The sequence below is a fragment of the Pangasianodon hypophthalmus genome, chromosome 14, assembly GCF_027358585.1.
Source record: "Pangasianodon hypophthalmus isolate fPanHyp1 chromosome 14, fPanHyp1.pri, whole genome shotgun sequence".
In the NCBI taxonomy this organism is placed as follows: Eukaryota; Metazoa; Chordata; class Actinopteri; order Siluriformes; family Pangasiidae; genus Pangasianodon; species Pangasianodon hypophthalmus.
Genome location: NC_069723.1, coordinates 8,036,915 through 8,054,019, shown reverse-complemented (window position 1 = coordinate 8,054,019; position 17,105 = coordinate 8,036,915). Strand labels below are relative to the sequence as shown.

The 17,105-nt window shown below is 37.7% G+C and overlaps 1 protein-coding gene across 4 annotated transcripts in view; it reads right to left on the bottom strand.

The window, feature by feature from the left end:
• The window catches only part of ncam1b (neural cell adhesion molecule 1b), a 94,327-nt gene that overhangs the window by 11,215 nt on the left and 66,007 nt on the right, over positions 1–17,105 (bottom strand). For all 4 annotated transcript variants that reach the window (XM_026924372.3, XM_026924374.3, XM_026924370.3 and 1 more), the window contains 6 exons: positions 16,667–16,854; positions 16,358–16,454; positions 15,968–16,138; positions 12,407–12,532; positions 4,614–4,738; positions 3,573–3,753 (listed from right to left, as the gene is read on the bottom strand). In XM_026924372.3, the coding sequence (XP_026780173.1) occupies positions 3,573–3,753; positions 4,614–4,738; positions 12,407–12,532; positions 15,968–16,138; positions 16,358–16,454; positions 16,667–16,854 (888 nt within the window). The remainder of the gene's footprint in view (positions 1–3,572; positions 3,754–4,613; positions 4,739–12,406; positions 12,533–15,967; positions 16,139–16,357; positions 16,455–16,666; positions 16,855–17,105) is intronic.

Below are 17,105 nucleotides of genomic sequence, written 5' to 3'. Positions count from 1 at the left end.
GAGGAAAGCAGAATGAATGAATGAAAAGCGGCCAAGTGCAAAGCTGACGTATGTGAGGGTAGTGAATAAAGTGGCTAATGCTCTGATATCAGGTTGCATTCCTTTAGAGCAGTGTTCAACACATACAGACCTGGATTTTGAATGTTATTCAAATCATCATCTAAAAAGCAGGCAAAATCATTCATAAAGCTAGTTATATCGGAAAGAAAATGGAAATCACAAAACCTAAAAGCCCAGGGAAGCAGGGAAAGGGAAAAAGGAAATGTGTAAAAAAAAAAAATCAAGAATCAAGACCTTCATAAGCTAAATCTGGGTTAGAAAGAGGGAAAAACACTGAACTCAGCAGTGCTGAACTCATCCAGGCCTACAAGTGAGGAATAGAGCTCTAGAGAGGAAGCAGAGGGCTGGACATGACGGATGACTGCGGCACCTGGGCCCTGTTCCACCAAAGTCCTAATTGAAGTGTTGCTCAAAACAGAACTCAGAAGAAGAATTTAATGGATTTAAGATTAAATTTACCTAAACATTAATTTGTGATTGAGCTGTAAAATGACAATGCGTGTTATTCCTTATCATAAAGCATGTTAGTGCATGTTTCACCCAGGACACACAAAACACACCATCACCTATTTATCATTGAAAATACATGTAAACATATTACTTGTTCAATAGAATTATTCTGTGATCATTTAAAGCCAAGAGCATTTCTGAATTACATTTTCATCTTGTATCTTAACAATCTGTATCATTATTCATATTAATAATCATTTGTAATAACAAAGGTGTTTAACTGATCTGCTATTTTATCCAATTAATGTCAATATTATGCTCACAACACGTCTATGTTTTAAACTCATGGCTTCGACAGGTTCAGAGTCTGTGCGAATGGTTTTTGTGTTAAATACAATGTGATATATTTGCTTTGAATAAATTCAATGTGTGATTGTTTTCCCCAGCTTCCTGTGTGAAACAGGGCTTACACTACAGGCAGAAATGAAGACTCAGCTATTTATTTGCCCTTTTGTGGACACTCTTATTACTGGAGTGAATTATGGGTTCATGTATGAAATGTACAGTATGTAGGTAGTAATGCATCAAAAGTCTAATAAGGTGCTCAGGCTATGGTCACTTTTTTGCAGATATGCTATAACTAGTTAACATAGACCAGGATTGCCAGGTAAAATAACTTTTGAAAGTAATAGAAGTATATGAAATTGCTAGAGGTTCATGATAATGTGGTTGCAAAGCCTCTCCCTTAAGGATGTAAGTGTAGTGGCCTGGAAAAACCCACTGGATGTTGCTGTGCCTAAATTCTGACCAAAAACAGCTAAAATGAGCCAAAATCAGGTTTAGGCCAAATTGAGTTCGACCAGTGTTCCAAGTGTTATATGTCTCGAGACCTTTAACTCAAAGTCACATGGACACCTGACCATAACAGTCATATGTGCTTTATGAACATCTCATTCCAGATTTAGTTTTACTAAATAACCTTCACTGTTATAATAACCTCAACTCTTCTGGGAAGGCTTTCCACTAGATTCTGGAGCATGGCTGTGGGGATTTGTGTCCATTCAGCCACAAGAGCATTAGTGAGGTCAGGCACTGATGACAGGTGAGGAGGTCTGGGGTGCAGTCAGCGTTCTAGTTTATCCCAAAGGTGTTCAGTGGGGTTGAGGTCAGGGCTCTGTGCAGGCCACTCGAGTTCTTCCAATCCAACCTTGGCAAACCATGTTTTCATGGAACTCACTTTGTGCACAGGGGCATTGTCATGCTGGAACAGGTTTGGGCCTCTTAGTTCCAGTAAAGGGAAACTGTAATGCTACAGCATACAAAGACATTCTATACAATTTGTGCTTCCAACTTTATAGCAACAGTTTGGGGAAGACCCACATATAAGTTTGATGGTCAGGTGTCCATAAACTTTTGGCCATATAGTGTATTTCACCATAATGGCACAGACATGTTTCTAATATTCTAAACTTGCCTTTTCTGCTAAGATTACATTAGGTAAATAAGAAGCCAATTTAACAAATGCGAATGTAAAAACAGCTGAATTATTTTAATATTTTATTTATTACATGTTAAATGAAATGCAAATTAAATCAATATATTAATAAACTTAATTCAATTTTATTTGTGTAGCGTTTTTAACAATAGACATTGCGCAAATCAGCTTTAAAGAAATACGGATATAGCTTTCAATCTCTAATGGGAGAGCAGAGGCAACAGCAGCAAGGAAAAACAAACAAACAAAAACAAATCGAATCTACTTTAATCTACTCTAGTCTGATAAGTTATTTTATCCCTTTTCACTTTTGGGGTAACCAGAATTTAAATAACTGCGAGAAAGAAATGCCAGAAAGAAACACATCTGTTCAGGAAAATCTATAGTATTCAAAACTTTATATAGTAGAAAATGTCCAAATGTGAAGGGTTTTCCCAGTCTGCCACCTACATATACTGTACAGGTAGTGTAGGAGGACAGTAGTAGACAGTGTGATCTGGTGTTAAATGAAAATGCCAGTATATTAGTATATTAGACAAGCACTCTAAAGCTCACTCTAAACTTCTCTTAATGACAAACCTTCTTTTCCAAGCTGTGCTTGATCTTAAAGAAATACACTACCAATGTGACCAGACAACAGTTTCAGTTAAGCTTCAGAAATCTCATTTCTATAGACACCCCTGTGGAGGCACCTACAGACATTTGGCTGTGAGAGTCTCTTCTTGGCATGCTGCTCAAGAAGCAGCAGCAAAAGCATGAGGGGTTATAAGAGAGAAACAAACAGGCTTTGGATCCCATCCACTTTCTTCCTGCTGGGACACAGAATGCATACACCCAAGTTTCCTACATCTACAGAGCTATCCCAGAGTGTTAATAAGAAAAGCTCTCAGGACTGTGCTGCACCAGATGCTCATTAGGTTGAAATGAGTCAAGCGAGTCCAACTGTGACCTCCGCTCGTCTGACCAGGCGGAACTCACTGAACACTGCTCACTTTATGGTGCTTTGAAGCTCAGATTTGACACAAAAATGACTCTCAGTAATGACCTGGTCTCAAAGCGGAGCAGGGATTCACTGATCTACTTCCCTAATGTGGCTGGTGAGAAATGAAAGAGTGACCAAACGGTGCTACAGGGACCGTGACTCAGACAGCAATAATAGTGCCAGAGCTTCTGGACATCATGAGCAAGGTCAGTAATGGAAGGACACCACTGTGAGACTCCTACAATGGCTTGATGCGCCTCTTAAGTATGAAGAATTCTCATAGTAGAGAGAATACATTGTTTTTCTGCAGACATTCACTGCTTTATTAAAAGTATAAGTAATGACCAAACACCAAACTAACAGACGAACAGTTGCTTGCCGTGACTCAGCATGCATCATAGTGCAAGCGGCCAAAGGGTGAGTGAGGAAAAAAAAGGCGATTTCTCACTGCATTCATGTACTTGGTGCTATAACAGTTCTGAGTCAGCTGTTAATGTTGTGCGTCAGTATGCGTCAGAGCAAGAGATGGATGGACGAATGGATGGATGGGGGGGGGACTGGGGTGCAAGAGGAGGAGGAACTCACCTGGGGTGGTGGAGGGCTCAGAGGACGTGCGAAAGTTCAATGAGCCAGGCTGCGACTTGCCCTGCTGGTTCTCGGCCACCACCATCACGTCATATTCAGTGTTCCAGTCCAGGCCGCTGAGGAGGACGTGTCCACTTGTGCTCGGGACACGGAGCTCGTCTTTCCAGGCCAAATCCTCTCTCTATACAAAGCACAATCAGTGAGGGAACTTACAGGCCCAATGGTCTTTTAGTTTGTTTGTTTTTTTTTACTAACATTGGCCTGAACTAAGCTGTTTGCTTGAAAATTTGGCATGTTATTATTATAATACATCAGATATTCCTTATTACCTAAGCTTGCATCAACTTTTATGAAATGCTGACAATTCTGATTGGTCAGAAGCTTAATTTTCTATAACAGCATGGCTTGGACAGTAGTTTCAGCAGCAAGGTTTACAGTATATTAGAAACCTTAATGTAACCTTAATTATTAAGGTTTCTAATATACTAAGATTTTTGTTGCACTAACTTCAAGAGAAAGAAAAAAGAGAAGCCAGTGAGGGAACGACTGTTTATAGCTGTTATGAAGTAAGTGATAACAGGAAGTAACTTGCTGAACTACAAACAGATTAAAAAAGTATGAGGTGTCGGCCTTCTTTTAGTAAATATTGTAATCACTGGCAAATAGGAGGAAATCACTGTGGTATAGGAGGAAAAAAACATTTCAGGATGCGCAATTATTGGAAAATAATCAACATTTATAGCAGGACAGCCTTTAGTGGCATCCAAGGTCATTACTTTGCGCACTCTGGACATGTAACATTTTGTGATCTTGGTATTATTAAGCTTTATCTGGGTAAAGAGTTCATTGGGGATTTGTGACGACAATGTTTTGACAGTCCAACTTTCAAAACTTCAAAGTAGTGTAATCCCTTTTACACCTCTACATTTAAAATATATATTTAAAAAAAAATTGGTTCCTTGCAGTCTCTCACTAGCTTCTCAGCTCAGTCTATCTGAGTAGCGTCATACGCTTAACTTTTTAAAACTTGTAAATACTTACAGCTTTGTACCGGATGAGGTAGTGTGTGATGGGCGAGCCTCCGTCATCCTGCTTGATCCACTTGACTTTAAGTGCATTGCCTTTGGACTGTAGGGCTCCCTCCAATTTAGGGGGACTGGGCTCCCCTGGAAACACACACCAATAATAGCAGTGAGCACACACTGCCAGGTTTTTAAAGGAGCATATATATTTCTGTCTTGAGTCTTTCCACAATTACATTTTTGTAATTGCTCTTTAATGTACATTATTGTGTAATTCACAAAAAAGTAGTGTACTAAATGATTGACACTGATCTTATTTTCTAAGCATATGTTTCTGATGATGATTTGGAGATGATTTTTATTGCTGAATCACTGATGTGTAGTTCAGTGTACTAAATTTTTATTGTGCTCAATACAAGCTAAGCTATAAAGTGCACTTGGCTGAGAGCACTGCCGTAAGAAATACAAATAATGAATGGACTGCTATTTACCAGCATCTAGAGACCTTTAGTTTATATGTGTGGCAGTCTGGGGACAACCCTTCACACAAGGACATTTTGACATTTTCTACTATATACAGTGGAGTCCAGAAGTCTTAATACAACAATTTTCTTTATAAATTATATTGCTGACAACAACTTGAGTGAAAAGTAGAATCTTTGAAATATTTACATGAATTTACAAGAGTTTCTTATTTTTTTGGTATGTCCCCTTTTTGCTTTAACGACAATATGCACTCGAGCTGGCATGGACTCAGGTTTGTGCAAAACCTTATGATCAATTTTTTATTAAATCCATAGGAGTGTCATCTGAACACATGCTTCAGTAGAAGAGATTAGGCTTGAGGAAAATCTGACCTTTTGTACAAAACAGTTAACATGGTCAATATCATAAATTTGCTTACATTTAAATGGGGACCTAGAAATAGTGCAGAATCTTGAATATTAAATATTCAACAACAACAAAAAAAAAACTAAACGTTTACTTTCTACTTTCTAGTTACTATTAAATATTTCAAAATTCTAAAGCCTTCTGTTTATTTCCAATCTTAAATGAAAAAAAAAAAAGAAAAATCCTAGATTTTCAATGTGGTCTCATACTTTTGGACCCCACTGTACATAGGTCAGAAAAACTAAAACTTTCCTGAAGTTTAATTTGTTTCTCTTTTGCATGTATCTCAAGCGCAAGTAAAGTTCTACCATTTTAAATTCTGTTTACACCCAAAATTGAAAAATCACATTTTAAAAAGATTACATTCTGACTCAGATATTTTGACAGCCAGTATCTGATTACAAACTGAATTGATTAGGTTAATGTCTGTTTCACTATGGCACATAGCTATCAAAACGTAACATTCAACTGTGTGAAATCACACTTAGCTAGCAAGGTTGCAGATTGACTGTTTTAACCACTGCACAACTGGCAGCATTTTCATGTCAAAGTATGTTATTAGGAAAAAAAACAAAAAACAAAAAACAAATACAAAACAAAAAAACAAAAACAACAACAATTTTGCTCAAAACTCTAATCTTTTGGCTGTTTGCAGGAATTCAGTGATATCCACATCCAACAGGTTTTCCCAAACCACCACACATATTATGTATGTTATAAAGGACAACTGAATTCAACGAAATACAATAATAATAATAAAGTATAAATGTGTAATTTTTGAAGCAAAGTCTTGCGACCATTTAACAGTAAGCACTTTTGGGAAAAAACACCTCCACTTAAACACTTGTTTAGATGTCAAGGAGACATGCTGCACTGTGTGTAATGGTGAAAAAGCAGTGTAACCTCTCCTTCACGGACCATCATTCATAATCCATTAGAGATTAATGACCCATGGATGCTAATTTGATTCCCTACGTTGGTTGGACATTAGAAAATGACATCCAACAACATTAGTGGGGGCTTTGTGTGTAAAGACTTTGCGTGAACAGACGGCGTTGAAAAATGAAGGCCTTTAAGCCACATTAGCACAGTGATTAGCTACGCTTGTAAAAAAAAAAAGAAAAAAAAAAGAGAGAACAGAACATCTCACTTAGCACAGTTAAACCATACTGCTTTAGGTGAAGCTTTTCTGATGACTTATGCACTTTTAGAAGTATTTCCTGTTTACAAGAGAATCCCTGGTGTTGAGTAAATACCTGCAGTGCTGAATTAATTATTACAGCATTAACACTCCCAGTGTGAATGAACGCCTACACTATTTATACGTCTCCAGCTGGACTTACATAAACACTGTGCGTGTTAGTTAAATGCCATTGCTGTTAATTTAACACTTGGGATTTTGCTGGGCAGATGAAAGACTTCTGAAAATGAAGTGTGCGTTTATTCAAGGGTTAGCTGTTCTTTCAAGACTTTGAGAAAGAAAAGACATCATGAAAGAAAATACATCACGATCCTACCCATCTGTGTCACAGATGTACAGTAGCTGTTGGGTCCTTCATTAAAGCTCATTTTCTGTGATAATGCACTCAAAATATATAATAGGCAAAGCACACTCTACACCACACTTGCAATTTCTCTCTCCTTGAAAAAGTATAGACATAGACTATGGGCAAAAACAATAAGCAGTGAAGAAACAGAATGTTGAGGCTCATAATGAACATTTATCACAGTTATAAACATCAAACACAATCAATGTTGCAAAAGTAATGGTGAAATGGACCCTGTTAATTCGGCATCTAGGATGTAAATGAACCACTGTAGCCAAACGCTTAAATTACGGTTAATGAAATACTTTCGTCTTTCAGCTCTATCAGTTTACACAGGCCCTGATTTACTAAGAGTAAACATCTAGTACTAATTAGTACTTATGCAAGTGCAACCTGATAAACGGATCATGCAGTTAGTAGACGTGTTTCGGAAGATTTACAAAGAAGAAGTCCATGAATGACGTCACGTCTAAAGTAGAGGCAGGAATCAAATGAGGTATTTGCATGTGCTATTGTTATTAATAGTCCTGGCAAGTTCAGATCTCTAAGAGACTGCCAGAAAAGTGAAACTGAAACTAAAATTCAAGCATAAAGCTGACTTAAAGCCATGAGACATCAGTACCGGCCTACAAGAATAAAAGTAGATGTTAGTGTATGTAATATATTAATAAAGTACATGTGAATGAAAACCTTTTCAAATAATCTGTTTAAATGCTGAAGATATCGGAGGTGCAAAGGAATATCTAACATCTAACAACTAACTTTACTGCAATAAAAAGTCATAATTTTAAGAAAGTTTTAAATAATTCTTCTTATTAAACTATTCAAGAACAATTCCAATGAATTTCATGGCAAATGTATCAAAAACATGATCTTAAGATGTATTATACTTTATTTCGATGAATTCTATTAGTAAACGAGTAATGTTCGCTATTTGCGTATTTAATGAAAAAAAATCATCATTCCTGAAGTGACGTTCAGGTTTCGTATATCACACTATGGGTGCAAAATTTGCATTGACGTCTCCAAGTATTTAGCACTTTTATTTAGAAATGCTCCAAATTGCATATTCATTAAGGATGTGCAAAACAGACAAGATGTGATATTTTATTCATGTGAAAGACGCAATCCTCCTTAGCATTTTTTTTTTCAATTGTTATCAAGTTCGCACATGCTATTAATCAAGTTATACATGTAAACCATTAGTAAATCAAGGCCATACAGTAGCAGGATTGCAAAATATGGGTAAAATGTGACATTATATATTTGAGATGAGCTGAGTTTGAAATGAGATATCTTGCAAAATATTAAAACATACTGGCCTTTCCTTTACACGGCAGGCCACAATAGAATGTACAGAATTGATTTGTTGGAGGGCTCATTTGCATGTTGAGGGCTTGTGAGATATCACTACTGTAAAGACCAAAATTGAAATAAAGATTAACAAAGAAATATATTCTGCAAGCCTGCAAAACAGTGCAGAATGAATAGATACCGATATGCATCATCTCTCAAACTCCAGCTGCCAAAATGTTTATAGCAGCAGTAAAAAGGAGAGAGGCTGTTCCTGGGTCATCCACCCGGCACTGCCTCTGGGGAATTGTTTTCAGCTCCAGAGCTTTTGAAGTAGTTTTTCATGGTTGAAAGGACAATGTTAAATCTTTTTATCTCAGCCCCCATATTCTCCTCAGATAATATTCAAAGCAGTCAGAACACAGTGCTCGCTCAAAGGAAGTGTGTCAAAAAACTGGAGGCTAGATGAATTTTTGAAGTTGACTGTAGAGTTTTAGTTCAGCTGTGAGGCACTGGGAGGAAGGTGAGGGGATGACTGGGGCAAATTCAACGATCTGCCTTGACTAATCCTACTTGTGAGAGCTGCAGAGCTAGAGTAGAGCATTTACCTTCTGTTCATCAGAGTGGACGACATCCGTGGCACCATGCAAGCCACATGACAAAAGGCACAGCGTACGCACGCACATGATTGGTTGAAAGGAAATTGGAAGAAGTCACATGGAAAAAAAAAAAAACATGATGTGATTATGGACAAGAAACACAAAGTCAAGGTGTTAGAGCTAGTTAACACAATTACACAAAGACATGAATCACATAAAAAAGGAATTCTAAGGGTATATCAATCAAAACATTGAAAGCAAGCAAAGCGTCCTCTCATTGAACCAAGATGAAATATTAGGGAAAAGACAAAATATCAGAAGGCCTTAGAGATTAAGTAAATAAGTCTGGGGTGGTCAACTGCTGGACTGAATCCAGATACTGACCCAGCAAAGTATTTCAGCAGACCAAACTGAATACTTGAAAAATTACTGTACTTGAGCCAATAAACATATGAAATAAAACTGGCTGCAGTTCAGCATCTTTGAACCAGGGCAACGTCAGTAGTAGATCCTCAACTGCGACTTATCCAATCACGTCTATTTTTGTATATTGTTTAGCTGAAGGAAGCTCTATCTCCTAGAGACATTAAAGTCAGAAATGAGAGCATTTTCACAGATTTTCATAGATTTTTCATTCTACTTAACCTCTCTCATCTGACAACACAGCTTCTTTAAAAAAGAAGGTGAATAGAGTAAAAAGATGAATGGATAAAGATGTTTGGGTTTATTCTCCATGTGTCTCATTTATTCAGAATCCGCAGCACTAGTCAAAAGTGGTAACATGAAGTGCCACTACAAAACAAAATCTAATTACTTTGAACTGTCTACTATGCAGCCATAAACTACTCATTGATGGTTAAGAATTATAAGGTAACAGTAACAGAATTTGATTTAACTGGATCTTTAGAAATTGTTTTTGAATACTCCTGAAATAAATGAATAATGAATAGTCATTGTTATATGAGATTAATGCAAAGAACAGAGGAATCTCCATGTTGTGCTTAGCATGTATTCACATAATACTTAGCACAGGGAAGACACATGCATGAGTTTCTGCACATACAGAGCTTGTCACAACAGGGGATCTTAACTGCCTGAGAAATATTCAAAGATCTACACAGCATGGTGCTTAATAACAGAATAAACTAAAGATGAGAAGAATTATTGCTCTGTCATGTTACCCATACAGCAGCTGTCTGTAATCTGAGTGCAAAAATATTAGGACCCTTCATTCATTCGTTAAGGCTGATTCATCTCTCATTTTTATAACAGCTTAGTCCACAGATGATGTTTATTTTTCAGTAATTAATGTATTAAGATTTGTGCCATTATACATTAAAAAAAAAAACCTTGTATGATGATTAAACGAACTTGTCTTGTCAGGGAAAAAAAAAAGAAAAGCGTCATCTGGGAGCATAAACATGACACGTTTCATAAACTCAGTTAATGTAGGGGCATTTGACTCTGAGAAGTTGGAGATATAAACACAAGTCTAAAGAACGAGAAGAACAAAAAAATATAACAACCTACTGGAGCGAACAGCAAGTTTAACTGGAAGATATGGAACATGTTATTTGAATACATCAGTGCATCCACTTTAATAAAACGCAGTTTCAGATTCACAGGTCTGTGAGTCACTTACTTGTGTAAGTGTAACCTGAATGATCCAATGAGTAAGTGGATGAGGAACAAATAAAATGGATTATTAAAAAATGGATGATGAAAAGACTAAAAAGCTCAAATACATAAAATGTATTTATTGATCATGGACCTTTCAGGTAACACCAACACTTTACCTTTGATACAGGGACAGTATGCAGTAGCCGTCTATCATAAAACACAAATACGAACTCCATGAGTTCACTTCATTATACAGCATACTGTAACATATATAACCAGACCATCAGGGAGAATATGAATTAATAGAAACATCTTTGCACAGCTCGCTGCATTTAATAACATATTGTGTAATTATTTATTATGAAACCACATGCCACACACATACACACACAGCCACCAGGGGGCACAAGCAAGCCATAACCTTCAGGGCACAAGACTCTACCAGCAGACATTACCAACAACATACACGCCTGTTTGTCAAAAATGAGACATCATGATCTTTTGTTGTGATGGGTTCATCAGCAAAATGTGAGAAACTCATGTGGAGAACAGCTGCACATTTGCACTTGCATGAACATTGATGTATTATTCATCCATGAATTCATTTAGCCCTAATATCTAATGCAGACATTTAGATGTGTCAAAAAAATGATTATCCATGACTGCTATACTTTTTGCAAATACACTGGAAACAGAAAAAGCTGAAGCAACTTGAAGTTATCATGTTATACTGAGAACTTTAAATATTTTGAAATAATAATTGATACAGATTTGAGTTTTGATACAAATACAGATGCAATCTGTAAAAGAACCAATTAAAAGCTCTCTTTTAAGGCAAGTACATGGTTTTAAAAGTAAAGAACTGATTACACTTTTTATAGATCTTCTATTCATTATTTTACTCATTGGTCTGATAGCTTGGAATGGTCTTATAGCCGTGAAAGTTAAAGCCTCAGAGGTCCGAGATTCCTCGTTCGATCTTGAGCTCAGGTTACTGTCTGTGCGCAAGTTTCCTCCAGGTTCTGTCTGTGCGCAAGTTTCCTCCAGGTTCTCCGGTTTCCACCCACCTCCCAAAACACGCCTGTAGGTGGACTGGCTACTCTAATTTGCCCCTAGGAGTGAATGTGTTTGCGAAGGTGTGTCCTGTGATGGCCTGGCTTCCCATCTGAGGTGTGTCCCTTTGCACCCAGTGTTACCGGAATAAGCTCCAGATCCACCTTCACCCTGACCAGGATAAAGCAGGTGCTGAAAATAAATGAATGAACTAGGCAAGGTGATAAATGTAGGTTACATGAACACTGGGCCTCATTTATCAATCTGGATACGAACGGATTTATTTGTAAGTTGTTTGCCCGAGCATTTACACAAGAAATTTGTATTCGTGAAAATCCTGTCATTTCAGAAAAATGTTTGTATCCTACGCATGCTCGTGTGTAAAGCTCCGCATCCACCGAGACCCTAACCTTACTACAGTTAAAAGGGTGAATGTGTACTATCTATTGTACTTTAGTCTCTGTATTGTTATTTAGGCTGGTTTTGGTGGTTTTGCCCCAATGTCCACTGTCTGATATGTTTGTTTTCGAACCATGCCGCTAGACAAATGTCCCACGTGAGCCATAAAGAACTGGTTCGTATCATTAAGTCTGGCACTTTTACATCTAAAGCACAGATGAAGGGTGTAGTATAGATCTCATGCTCGAGTATTCTAATTAGTGTGAGAAACTTGCAGCTCTGAAAGCTGTCCCACTGAGACTCAACCTTGGCTTGCTGCTTCACACTGCCAGGGTGCATTTTAAAGTGTTGATGGAATATCTTGAGCTTAATAGAATGCAGGAAATAGCATGGAAAGCAGCACTACTCACGAACAGGCTCTGTCTTGAAGGTGACTATAGAGCTGCTCTCGCCTTCTCCCTTGCCGTTGATAGCAGACACCTTGACTTCATACTTCGTGTCTGGTTTTAAGCCTGTGATTGTGACTGCACTCAGCCCTGCAGGATCAAATTGGATTTCGAGTTAACAAAACATCAAGCACAGATAAAGTAATTGAGTGCTGAGATAAGATTATAACCATCAACTTTAAGAGGTTACAGCACATACTACTACAGCTGCTTGAGACAGTGATATCAGAATGCAAATACAGCCTCAATAACCAATAATCATCTTCCTAGAGTCATCATATAGCATTTATCGTTTTTCATCTATCATGCTGTGGGCTCCTTTGTTGAGATTCTCCATATGATGATTGGGAGACCTCTCAAAGGGGCTGAACTTCGTAACCAACTGCCAATCACTGAAACAGTAGTGAACATGGCTGACATCTCAAACATATCCATGCTAGTCAGACTCACAGTGCTTGGAGATGCAGCAGTTGGTCAGCAACCATATTCACAACTAGTACAGCTTGTTATTTTATTACTGTAATTGGTAAATATTTTAAATAAATTATAAGAATAAAATTATGTTTGATTATTTGTGTTTGTTTTTGTTTAGCTGTCACAGCCTTCTTCAGTGAAATTGAGCTAGCTAGCAGCTTAGCTGGTAAACGATAAGAATTTTGTTGATTTTGGAAAAGGCTTTTGCCTTTTCAGCCACCATTGCGACCTACCAAAGTGACTGTCACTGAGACAGAATGATTTTTTTTCTTGTTGCTTTTTTTATTAAAAAAAAAAAAAGAAAAGAAAAAAAGGGAAGAAAGAAAGAAAATCAGGTTTGGGATCTTTCTAATATTAGACCAACAGTGAAGAAGGATCTAGCTGCCAGCACACGCTGCAAAACTGAGCTATTCTATGTACCATAACAGCACAGCATCACCAATATGAGATGCATTTGAAAAACATTTGAGGCAGTCTGGACAAACGATAAATCGATGCTAATGCTGTAAATTGCTTTCTAGTTTGGAGACCAATAATACGCACCAGTAGCACCAATATAGCCGACATTTGATTTTCATCTGATTTAGTGGGCAAAAGAGCCTCTATTTTTATACCATTCATACATTTTTATGGAACTGGTGTGTCAGAATATAGATATTGATTGATAGGGTACTGGTCATTTAGCATTTAAAAAATCTGAGATTTTTTCAAGTAAACATTCTGTAAGTTAAAATCTCATTAAGATCACCAGAATATTTGACAGAATAACTTAAATAATCAATAGTTGCAGGTCTAGGATGGAGTACAACAATTCATAGCTGATTAGAAAATAAGGACAAGAAGAGAATTAAAGATTTGCAGATTCACAGTACTCAGCTAGAGCTCCTCTGGCTAGAAAGAGAAAAATAATTATTTAAACAAGATCTTCAGTAATATGAGGGGTAGGCAGTGCAATTTCTATACTATTATTATAGCAGCAGTAGTAAGTCAAATCATTTTAGTTGCCATGAGCCACCAATAGTTTAAAACTCGGGGCCCCGGTGTAGAGGTTTATTTCGTCCTATTCAAAGTCAGGGCTGGGGGACGTGGAGTATAAGAGTAATTATAACAGCATAACAGTAACTGCAAACTGGGGACTATTTGCTTGGACCCCACTGAACTCCTCTTAACACTTAGGAATAAAGCATGATGGGGTGTGAAGTTATAGGAAAATAATCAATTTTTAACTGCTCATCATTACATTTAATGCTGTGTTACATCCGAGAAACAAGTTAGTTCCTGTCACTTGCTATACATTATAGCTACCATAAAGTTATCCACTCACTAGAGCTGGTGATATGGACAAAAATATTACCACAATAAATTTTTCTATTTGTCAATCTCAGTCATTACTATGATACAGAATTTCATAAGACTGTCACAGTTTTTTAAAGAATATCCTTCTCAATAATGCAGACAGAATAAACTAAATGCTCATTATTGTTCAAAATATTTAAATATACATAATATACATCCACACAGTTTACAAAATAGTACACAATGGCAAACTGACCTGTAACACAATTCTCTTCACGAAAAGAAAAAAATCAAATAAATTACAGAGCTGTATCCTGTGTCATATAAACATTCTTTGCGCATAAAGATCAGAAATATTTAAAGAGCCAGAAAACAAGATTAATTAAACAAGATTTAACTCAGCTTCAGTGTTTTCATGAGGTTTTTGAACCCTTCCTTCTTCACTGCGCTTAGTGGCATCATATCCTTAACCATGAAATAGGTTACAGCTTTTGTTACCTCCTGATGCCTTTTTAGGGTTTTTTTCTGTACAGGGTAATGGTCGCAAAAATCGACTCAGTCAACTGTTGTTTAGGTGAAACTCCACTTCTTGATGGATGTCACACTTGAATGTGTTTTTAGACTCCCTGTGTATTTAACTGTCTGGTATTTTTTCAAATGGTGGAACAAATTCGCAGCATTTACATTTTGGGCTTAACTGAGCTTGGTCAGACTTTAGATAGCAGAAACACTTCCATATGCTGGAAGTGGTGTGGCCTTTCTTTGGAACAATGTCATCAAGAGCAGATGACCCACTTTCATCTTCATTTTCACACTCTGGCATCTCTCTGCTCACCATCTTTCCATAGCTTGCTACTGTTGATGTTTAAACATGATTCGTGCAATTTAGCATGCAGCCTGATTGGCTTTACGCCAACCGTACGTGCAGCACAATCGTGCTGCATAATCAGGCTACATCCGTTGGCTGTTTCAGCAAATTAGAAGGAAAATAGAAACAAAAGTTTATTGAATTTGAATGCACTAGGCTTGTCATAGTTATCGAGGAAAACCTTATAGCAATACAAATCGAGATCATTTTATTGCCCAGCACTACTGCTCACTAAAAAAATGCAGGATGTCACGTTACAAGCCAAATGCAAAGCACAAAGCCCTCCCTCCTGAAGACTCTCCTGTGGTGGAAAGTCTTCAGGATAAGATTCAATTACTGTATATGACCATAACAAAGTACTGACACCCACGGGTCCTTCCTTAAACGAATTCAATGAATAAACAAATGTTTCGGAAAGCTTCACTATATAAATGATTACATGTTTTTCTTTGCTAACTAACAACACGTTTTCTTAATCCATTTACAATTAGGTGGAAGCGGCCACCATACCCATACCAAATCCAAGCGAAAGAGTTAATTTAGAAATGGTAATGTATTAGAAAAAGCACATCCAATGAAACTAAACCTGTGACTTGAATTACAATCTGAACCATTGTCAGAACTGCTGTTATAGAAAATTAATCAACACGTTCCTTCAAATCAGATTCGAGAATTCAACAGCACTGTGGTAATAAGTGTTTTTACTAAACACTCATAGCTCTGATTTGTGTGGAATAGCTCCTCTCCAGGTAACACACACTCCCAGCTGAGGAATGAATCATAGAGCAATTACAAGTCCTAAAAGAGACTAGTAATTGCAAGCAGTTTTTACTGTTGATGATGTCGATAGTATAAAGTAGTGTAAATATGGTGAGCACTGGACCTACCCTCTCGAACTTCATAGACGCGCTGGACCCAGTTGCTTTTGCTCGCTGCTCTCCACTCGGCACGGTACTTGAGCACGGGAACTCCACCAGAAGCTTCAGGTTCATCAAACAGTACCTCAGCCGTGCTTGAGTAGGGTTCCACCCGAGTGATGGTTGGAGCCGAGGGAACATCTACATGCCAAGAGCAAAACAGAACGGACTACATTCAAGCACATCCTAATAATCATCTGTATATTACTCATTGCTCAATATACAGAAGACTTGCTGAGAGATGCAAGAACACAACTGTTGATTGAAACAGATGATGGAACAATTTGTAACCACTTAAAGACCCCTTCGGGAAAACACAGAAGTTCTATGTAAAGGTCATGTCACAGAGAACAGACGAACCAGCCTGAATCAGGATGAACTCTTTGGACTCAGTCCCGATCTCATTAGAAGCAGTGCAGTTGTAGCTGCCAAAGTCGTTCTGGGAGTCCGGGTTAACCTGTGGTGGATTAAGAGTGCATGCATTAACCTTAGGGATCCTAATCAGCCGTACCATTACCTATATTTACCCCACACTATGTGCTTTCTCTGTTCAATAATTAATCTGCAACACCATCTCAGAGAAAACACAATACAGCCACTGATTAGTGCATTTATTAAATGTTTATGTGCAGAGGAAACAGCTCGCTGGAGTACTGATGGGCTTTTTACCTGCAGGTAGCTGGCAGTGGGGGTGGTATAGATTTTGACATTGGTGGAGTTGGCGTTGGGTAGCTGGAGTCCATCTCGCAGCCACATGATAGACACATCACTGGGGTGAGCCAGGATCTCGCAGCTGATGTTGGCAGGATTCCCCTCCCACGTGTAGACTGCCACTGAGCCCAGGATTTTTGGTGCGTCTGGCAGAAAAGGAAAAAGACTGTGACTGTGAAAATAACGAAGCTGGAGAAAAGACCCTTTTACATCAAACTGATAACTGGTAAAAGAACCATGGCAAATCCTTTGAAATATTGATTCTTTGTGAGTGTTTAGAAATGTAGCCCTCATGTTCTTGTTATTTGTCATATTCAGATGACCTGTTTTAAATATTTACAACAATACTATATACAACAATTCTGAACATTTACAGCTTTTGGCAGACACCTTTATC